General features: G+C 31.4%; 1 protein-coding gene across 2 annotated transcripts; it reads right to left on the bottom strand.

Annotated features, from left to right (window-relative positions):
* Positions 1-550: 550 nt before the first annotated feature.
* LOC140891396 (GDSL esterase/lipase CPRD49-like) lies at positions 551-3,458 on the bottom strand. Of its 2 annotated transcripts, none has more exons than XM_073299860.1 (6): positions 3,348-3,458; positions 2,720-2,797; positions 2,328-2,468; positions 1,317-1,393; positions 1,060-1,209; positions 551-891 (listed from the first exon to the last, which is right to left on the bottom strand). In XM_073299860.1, exons 1-6 carry the CDS (start codon positions 3,456-3,458, stop codon positions 657-659), a joined length of 792 nt encoding a protein of 263 aa, XP_073155961.1. In that variant the 3' UTR covers positions 551-656. The 2 variants fall into 2 exon arrangements, with proteins under 2 accessions (XP_073155961.1, XP_073155962.1); XM_073299861.1 differs by having other exon boundaries at positions 2,328-2,461; positions 2,720-2,793; positions 3,348-3,448.
* Positions 3,459-10,096: the final 6,638 nt, after the last annotated feature.

Raw genomic sequence — 10,096 nt, 5'->3', positions numbered from 1 at the left:
GAATTTTTTTTAAATTAATTCGGATTTTTTAATTAAATCTTATCGTTAAATAAAATAAAAATTAAAAAAAAAAAGAAAAGAAAAGGGTGCAAAAACTCACCGTTAAATAAAAGAAAAAATTTAAAATTATAATAAAAGAAAAGGTGCAGAAAGCCTGGGGTAGCTGTCCGGCCACCCCACGCGTCACGGTTTGAAACCTCATTTTCATGATTTTTTGAAAAAAAAAAATCAGATTTCTTAATTAATCAAACCTAATTTTCGGGTGAGACTATGCTGCTCCAGGTGCAGCATAGCCCTTGGATCAATTCGGATCACATGAAAATATGTTGGATCCACATATTTTCATGTGGGCCCCCATGATCCAAGGGCTTAACTCCACTTGGTGATATTAAATCGACAGTGTCAGTAGTTTCATTTTCATCGAAATTCCGTTCAACCCTCATTCTGATAATATTATTATTTATCGTGATTTATTGTTATTCTTTTTTATTAATATTGTTTTTTATTTAAACAATACAAACAAAATCATATCTATGACAATATAAAAAAAGAAAAGAACCTAAAAAATTGTCATAAAACAAGAGGTCATGGTTTGAAACCTCATATTATTATAAATTAAGATGCGTAGTTTTTAAACAAAGCAAGAGAAGACTAATTTAGAGATTCGATTTAATGCCATTAGTCCACTGGATTTGCCAACTAGAAATCGATTTAGAGAAGTTCCTAGTAGTTTTCCCATCAGAACCAACCTCGTAATAAGGCGAATCCTCCGGAAATTCCGTTGGCATCGATAGCCAGTAGAGGCTCGGTTTCCATTCAGCCTCTTTGAGTACCCTCAATATCTCCCTCACGACGATTTTGCTCCCTTCAGTTGTAAAATGAATTCCATCTCTGCACAAGACAACAACAGCATTACTCTATGAACTTTGATGTTTTGTATAGGATAATGAATTGTTGCATCTTGTATAGGATTGCGCTTTCTGAGGTAGTTCTAGACAGCAACATTTTGTCGCGGGAAAAAAATGGGAAGAAACATAGCAATATAAACAATGAGCTTACGTTAAGCAAGCTGTTGACCAATCATCTCTCTGCTGAATTGCAGTCCAAATATTGATGACTTTGATGTTTAGTTCCTTGCCCAATGCCACCAATGCTTCAGCATATGCGCGGCAGGCTTCATTAGTACGAGCTTGGTTATTCAATGATTTGCTGGTTTAGACAGATGAGGGCAGAGAAAAACGTACACCATATGTTTTAAGATGATATGTTCAAACATGAAAATGGAATAAATCACTAGGAGTCGAGTTAAAATCTACCCGAAATATTTGTCAATCAGTTGCTCGTTAACTGGCGGAGAGGTAAGAAAAATCAACCGTGTCTTCTTCGAAAGACACTGAAAACAACAATAATTAGCACACGATGCATGGTATTAACGTGAACGAAATCAGGAACAAACAGATTGCAGAGGGATAGGTTTAGAGTTATGCATGTATAAATTCAATGGTTCCACCAGAATTCACTGGAACAAGAAGTTTTCACCAACTTGCAAAAACATGTAATGAAGTTTCTTGATATGATATCTCCGGCAAGTGTGTGAATACTTAGATGCGTAGTTTTACATATAAATTTCGTTTACAGTCGATTGTAAGAAATGCAATAATACAAATAAAAGCAAGATTAGGATATGGAATTCAGATGGCCGCTCCTACTCTTTATCAAGAGCAGAAATCTATACTATATTAAAATAGATGAAGATCTTATACTAACATTCTTTTGTGTGTCAAATCACACCAAATTTTTTCCCCATTTTACCCCTAAATTTAACACATATCTTCTTTAATTTATATCTCAAATGACTAATGTATCCTCATTTTTCTCCAACATCATTATCTTATTTTCTCTTTATCTTATTTTTCAAATTCCATTATCCGTATTTATTAAATTATCCAAACACATTTTTACAAATTTTCTTTACTTTTTTAAAAACTCACGTGTTTTTTCTATATTATAATTTTTTATGTTTTTTCCCAAATGTAAAAATCACGTGCCACGGTTGCTAGTAGAGATAAAAAGAGAGTCACGGCATGAACAACCATGGAGGTAAATGGCAGAACGAAGTTAGATCCTCATGAGAAACATAAACGATGGTCGGCAGCTGTTTTCAGTCATTTCTTCCATTTTCTAGTTAGGAAGTTAATATAAAAGTTTAGCATCCTCCTCATAGGTTATTTAAGTTCATTTTAGTATATGAATAATGACAAATACTTACTCAAACACTATGTTTGAAATGATAATAAATTAAAATACCAACAAAAGCATTATGTTACCTTGATGTGAATAGCAATCTTCTTCATGTTTTCAACATATTCAAGAAGAGGAACATGCGTGCCTAAGCCACTTGGATGCGGGCGCATCGCATCATTACCACCAAAATATACAATAACGAGTGAAGGCTGGACAGCTGCATCCTAAACACAAAACGTAAATCACCACGAAACATGTTACATTTAGATTCAGTCCAGAGCTAGGAGTCTCAGGGAGAGGGGGTGAAACTTGAAATTTTTAGTGATAATTGCTTCAAGCAGAGGGGTCTTTCACTGGATCTTCCCTGAGTCCAACAGTAGGAATCAGGGTAACCAATGAAGGTAGTAGTTCAAAAGCGTTGCTAATATTAGACTTCCTAAAATAATGAACCCGAATAATTTCATGCGGTGGATACCTTGGGAAAAACCTGGTGCAACACTTCCAAAGCACGCCTTGAATTCCAACCCGAATATCCGCGTAGTATTATATCTGCCTAAGAAGATGCCCATTGCCCAGAAAAAGAAACTTTTTGTGAGAAAACTATTAAATTCAGATGAGAAAGACGATACACAACCGGTCACAGCAGCACATAATCCATTTCCTATTACTTCAAAAGCACCATGATTCCATTATATACCACTCAAGAATGCATATTTCTTATTCAGTGTCATTTAACTATGCTCCTACAATATGATCAAACAAATGCAAAACGAGTTCACAACACTCGACCAAGATCATTCTTTTGATAAATAAATTCGGACTAAAATTCCATAAATCAGTATAAAAATCAACAGGATTTCATCTTTCTCATCCTTTATAATCCAAACAATGGATATTGAGGCAAATTACGTAAAATCCCATCACAGCAACAAAATTCAACCAAAATGACAAACTAAAAGCTGCGATTTCTACACGCGATCAATCAATATATTCTTATTCTAAACAAAATCACAAAACCAAATAACATTAATGAAGCTAGAATCGATTAAGCGATCGGAAATTCTTGAAACAAAAAGAATATCGATCGCTGCCGCAGCGGGTACCTTTCTACAGTAGAGATCGGCGAGGATAGCACCCCAGCCGCCAACATTGTAGCTCTGCTGAACTATTGAGGACCCGAATAGCACGAACTGCGGACGGCCCGGCCCGGCCATAATTCTTTCTTTCTCTTCTGTGTACGTACCACCTGGCCGATAATAATTCTATATAGAATGTTGAAGTCAAATAGTCAATTTTGACTTTTATGGTACTTGACTTTTGACCTCTAGGCTCTTACATTTAAGCACAACCAAAAAAAAAAAGACAAACAAACAAACAGTGATATGTAGTCAACCATCAAGATCTTCCATTGATTTTTTCAACATTTTTTTTTATTAATTCTATGTTGATATGAATAATTATATTATTTATTAAAAGCATATGAAATTCCTTTAAGAAACTACATGTCTACATGCATGGCATTTTGAACATTTTAAATTATAGTTTGGTTTTTCTTAGGTGATAATGCATATGCACACATAAAAAATATTTTCTTGTTTATAACTTCTCACCGATATGATTAAATTTGTATGATAAATACATTGTTTTTCCTATATCACCTTTATTTGTCTTTTTTTTTCTAAAAAAAATATTAATAGTTAAATAAGATAACGAAATAATACCAAAAAAATATCTTAAATCGAATTTTAAACAATTCACTAAAGAAATCTAATGGAAGAATGTCATCTACTCATCTCTCAAGGCTACGAAACATATGTTGAAAATATATTTAAAATGGGCCCAAAAGAGCCCACAGAGGTACAATTTTGACATGGCCAAGGAAGGCCTGAAAAGAATGGACCGTTCCCATTTCCCTCCCCAGCATTGGATCTATTTTAATTAAGCTCGTAACATTTGTTTGTGGTGGTAATAACCCATTTAGTTATTTAACTTGTTATGTTTTCGTTTTTGCTCTTAAATTATTAATATTTTGTTTAGTCCTGTATTTTTTGTATGTTGTTGGTTTGTAGTCTTATTTCACTCATATGACTGTTAATGTGATATCAAAAAATTTTCACACCACATTAGAAAATTGATTATGTATATGATATTACGTTAGCTCTTCAATGCAATAAAATTAGAAATCAACACGAAAAAAAAACTAAAAGACCACTTTTATAAGTTAGAGGACCAAAAAAGCAAACAAGAAAACTTAGAAGACTAATTATAATTGACTATTTTTCTCATTTGTTTCCTAATTTTTGTTTGCTATTTTTTTCAAAGACTTGATAACCTACAGCCGCTATTGTTCAATTCGGTGCAAACCCACGGGCTAACACAAATACACAATAGCCTGCAAACCATGCTAGCAGTGAGGAAGCCGCGTTGATGGAACTCCGGTGGCCCGAAGTTTTTTTAAAATTTAGTAAATAAAATTTTTGAATAATTTTGGATTAATTTGGTATTAGTTCGGGCAGTTCAATTCAAAATATTAAAGGATTCCAGGGCTTAAAATTTTAGCCTGAGTAGACTAAAAATCTTGGCTCCGCTATTGCACGCTAGCAATGTAAATCACACAGGGCAAGCTTGTGCCGGTGCAACAGTCTTTTTCCCAAATAAGTGTTAGTATGAGAACCGAACTTCTAACATTGATAAATAATTCACCTACAATACTGACTCGGACATCCGCTTCAGCATATTTATTTGATTTTTTTTTTTTGGTCTACTTTGTGTACTTAATGTTCGAGATTTTATATATTTTATTTTTTCTTTCTAAATATGAAGTTGATTTTCCATCATGCAATTGCTACGAGCTTGCGAATCAGATAAAGATTTGAAATTTATATGATAAAGGATAATATTAGTCAAATTTTTATAGTATCATGGCCTTATGTCTCACAGTTGCAGCCATCCAAATTTTTCCTAAATCTGGAATTACTTCTTTTGTTCATTGATTATGGCATGTCTTTGTTCTAGTTAGATAGTGTTTGAGAGAATTTTTAAGAATCATTTATCAACTTAATTTTTCTTCACAAAATTTAGAAGATTTCTCGAACACTACCTTAGAATTTTTGTTATAATCTATGTCTCTTTACCATCAATATTTAAGGCGAAACTTGATGTCGTTGTTTCACCAAAATCAAGTGTGTTAACCTCTTCTGCTAATTTTATCTGACATCCTTACATTTCCTTTTTGCACCGCCAATAGAAATATATACTAACCATAGCCCACATTGGTTCTCAACAATATTAGGTTGCGCTTGGATTGAAGGATTTGAAATCAATGTATTTCGATTATAATTTTAGTGTTAACAATGAAACATAGAAAAATCTTAAATTCATAGCTTAATTATTTACAAATTACTTAGATGGAGTAAAAAGGATTTTAAATCACCACTTTATTGGATGAACTTGAAATCCATCACAACTACCATGAATTACTATATAAACATAAAAAAAGTGGATTTGATGTTTGTGGTGCTACTTTTCTAAACAACAAAAATGAATTTGAAATCCATGGATTTGAAATACTTCAATCCAAGTGAAGCCTTAATGAACAAACCTCATTGTCAAAATTAATTTCAATGAAGAAAATTGTATTGAACTCATGATTTTCAATATGTGCTGTCACAGAAACATACTCTATCATCTTCAAATGATCAAAAAGGTTTTTCATAAGAAATATCTTATCGTTTGTGCAATGCTTTTCGTACATATCTAACAAAACTATAATCAGACTATTGCAATATTGTAACGATCGAGCAACGTACTTCAATAGTATATACTGTCATGTCAATTGTGTAACTCTCAATACGATCTATTGCAAAGAGATTCCAACTATCATCTTACATCTTTTTTGGTTTCTTTCCTATAAGCGATAAATGTAGTTTTTTTACTGCAAATAATCCTTGCTATGAATTTTCCAGAAAGAAAAATCTTTACCATCAAAATTTTCAATCACATTTAATTTGCCAAACATTCTTCATTAACTACCGCTTTCAAATTCAATGTGAGTTGTGACACCAGTTGTTAGGAATTATATATATATAGTCCTGGTTTTATCTACCAAAAACGGTAAAGTTAGCAAAAAAAAACAAACACAAGAAATATGCAAATTTATAATGGTTCACCGTTCACCTTCAATGTGAGAGTTACATCCACTTGTCACTGTTGCAATTTTCCACTATATTGAAACCAAGAATACAAATAGAATTTTACGAAAATTTGTCCTTCTCGAAACTATTTTATGGTCATTATTTATCCCCTGTAATATTGATACAATGACATATACCAAAACATATAAATATATACTTGGAGCTAATTAATATTCTTCAATTCGATGATAAATTTGGAGTGTAGTCGATAATATCAACCTATTTTGGAACTTTGAGCTATCGTTTGTTCATATGAAACTTCGAGGAAATCTCGTGTGTCTATTTTGGCACTCTACAATAGTTGCCCATGCAAGTTGTGTTTGTCTGCCTTTATTATATGCATAAGGACGGACCTCACAATTAATTATTTTAGGGGATCATTATTTTTAATTGCAATTTGTGTAATCCAAATTTTCACGTTTTATTTTAATTTCTGATCTGCTATTTGGCGTAAATCAAATTTATGTTGTTGGTTTATTTTATTTTTATAAAAAAAAAAAAAATTCAAAATGATCTTCTCCAAGTGTATTGAAAATTGAAACACGCCAGAAAATGTCATTTAAAAAATGGTATATACCACTATATATTAAACAAGAAAAATTAAGGAGAACCTGCTCACTTGCTTGGAGTAGTCTGTCATACAGGGCTTGTCTAGTGTGGTTTACCTGGCTAACGTAGTTTGCAGGCTATTGCGTTAGTCTAGGGGTTTATCCAATATGCACCGAAGGTAACGGTTGCGGGTTCTCATGTCAGAAAAAAAAAAAAAGAAAAATTAGGGAGAACCTGCTCACTTAAGTGCTCTGCCCTTTTACTCATGTTATGTGTTTACTCATGTGATTGTATTAAGGAGTTATATAATTATCTAAACCTTTAAAAACATAGAGAAATATATGATTGAACTTTTTTAAAAAGATAGATAACTGATTGGAAAAGAAAACTGTTTTAGGAGTACTTTTTTTTAATAAAAAAACATTTCTTCAATAAAAGAAAGTTATATAATGGAGGTATAATTGTAATTTAAATACAGTTATCCAAATCAATTAGAAGGAAGTTAGTATATGCGTTACTAATTTAATTATATACTAGTATTAGTGCTCAGCATGTAGTACGATGCAGGTGCTATGCAGCTTTCTGTTTTTGAAAACAGTTTTTGAAACTTATAAAATTATTTTCCAACTATAGTTCAGCGAGAGAATAAGTTTTTCCCTAGAATTGTTAGTTTTATTCGTCTTTTTTTTTTAAATATTTTATACAAAAATTGTTGTAAGATAGTTTTACGAGTCAATTTTACGAGCCAATTTTGTGAGACGGTTTAATTTGGGTCACCCATAAAAAAAAATATTTTTAATGTTAAAATTATTAATTTTTATTATAAATATGTGCATGGTTAATTAACACGTCTCACGAATAAAGATTGATGAGGTCGTCTCATAAAAAATATAATATATATATATATACTCTTTGTAGAACCGGCGACAATATGGAGACGATCTGGACATGGATGTGAGCCATCAATAAAACAAAACAGATCATGACATGTGAGAAGAGTCATGAACTGTAGACGCCAAGAGAGATAATTGGTTGATGTCAGCTTCAAGGGCACATGAGCAGCAACATTGAGGAGATCGGAGTGGTGGGAGTGACGGTCGTGGTGGTACTGGTAGCCAAAGAAGTGGTTCAAAAAAAAAAATTGTGTAGGGGTGGTGGGCGGCGACGACTATTAGGTCTAGGATTAGTGGCGTAGGCCTTGAGCTCTAGATACCATGTAGAAACGTATGGAGAAAATATATTTTCATATATCTTTTAAATAATGTTACAATGTATATTTATATACAACGTCTTAAAGAGAACAATATAACAAAGAAAAAAATATACAAAAGATATGAATATATTTAAATATATATATTCCAATACTCTTTTACAATATCTAGTTAAAAGAGGAGGACTATAAATATATTAGTTCTGTAAAATATTAATGGATCAAATCAGTTATTATATATGACTCAAGTTTAATTAATAACTAATATCATTGGCATATGTAATGCATGCATACATATAAGAAAAATTGTAAAAGTTTCAAAATGAGTGAAAATACAAAAAAAATATGTATAGATTACTGTGATATGATTTTATAACATTAACACTGTGCCAATAATTTGTTTTAAATAATTTTTTTTTTCTTTTATGATGAATGTTAGGATAAAATTTGACAATGAATAAGGGAGTGTTTGCTATAGATTGTGCTTTTGTAGAAATGATTAATTTATAGATTATAAAAAAGTTAAGAAAAATCAAAAGTTGGTAGTGTTTGGAAACAAATGTGAGAATCTAAAAATCAAAGTTGGGTAGTGTTTGATAAATAAGTGATTAGAGTGATTTTAACAATGACCTTCTTATTAGAATCACTTTTGGAGAATCATAATCACCACATGACTAGCTTTTGGATTTCAATTAAGTTAAGCATAAGCTAACACATAATCTAGGTTTAAAAAACACACAAAAATGATTTTTTTAAGCCAAAAGCTAACAATCACTTTTTTTAGTGATCGCAAACACTTCCTAAAATAACACATCGTGTTTCGATTTTAATAATATAGTGTAATAAATACACAGGTAAGCACAATCAATCGGTTCGAAACCAAAAAAATCAAAGAAAATCATGGTTGACCGTATTAAGCACGTCTATCGCACAAAAAAAAAGTGTATGATTTTTTTTTCCGTTTTAATTTTTGTTTTTGCTTTTTGAAAAAAAGAACCAATTTTATAAGAATTCAATTTTTTTTAATCAAGTAATATATTAAAACTTTTGACTATATATGTTTTCATACAAATTATCTGAAACTCTTTCCCAGTAAAAAAAATCTGAACTCGTTCGTTTTTTCTCAATCATAAAACCCATGCATTTAGTCGTAAATTTTCTTTTGTTTATTGATGGTATCATATTCAAACATGTAATAACTAACATTTGATCTCCATGTTTCTCTACGTTTCGCGTATTCTAGACCTTGATTTAGATAGGGTAAATTTAATCAAACGCAAATCATGATGCTTTTCGAGAGCAAAAAAGTGGCCAAACATTTTCATTGTTACATCTTTCTTTCCATTTATGATGATATTGGTGCCAAAAAATCCACAGGTGGTTAAGATTTGTTTGGTCGCATCAACACGAAGTTTCCCAGAAAATCCCTCGGCAAATAATCAAAGCTCGTTTCTTCACGAAAAAGAATTAAAACGTACGATTATTTTATCCAAAAGATAATTAAAACAGACTAAAATACTTTATATTTATTTCATACGAGTAATGTTCATAGCCTCATACATTTTTGTGATGGATTAATGCGAGACAGATATTTATCTTACAAGTTCAATATATTTTAGGATATAAATACACTCGATCGTAAAAATTTCTGATTTTGTACAGTAACTGTCTCGGATTTTTATATGTTATACTAAAAATATTTTCCCATGTATGAAGTGAAATATTAATCTTTGGATTTCCAATACATGATATTGTAAACTTTTCAATTAATTAAGTTACTATATACATAATCTTATACAGTTATATGTATTTTCGAAAAAACTGCAAATTTGGTCTTGTATGTTTGTCATTTTGCGATTTTGGTCCTCTATGTTTTCATATTTCAGTTTTAGTCATGCAT

This window comes from Henckelia pumila, chromosome 3 (genome assembly GCF_033568475.1).
Source record: "Henckelia pumila isolate YLH828 chromosome 3, ASM3356847v2, whole genome shotgun sequence".
Classification (NCBI taxonomy): Eukaryota; Viridiplantae; Streptophyta; class Magnoliopsida; order Lamiales; family Gesneriaceae; genus Henckelia; species Henckelia pumila.
This window is presented reverse-complemented; position numbering and strand designations above follow the sequence as displayed.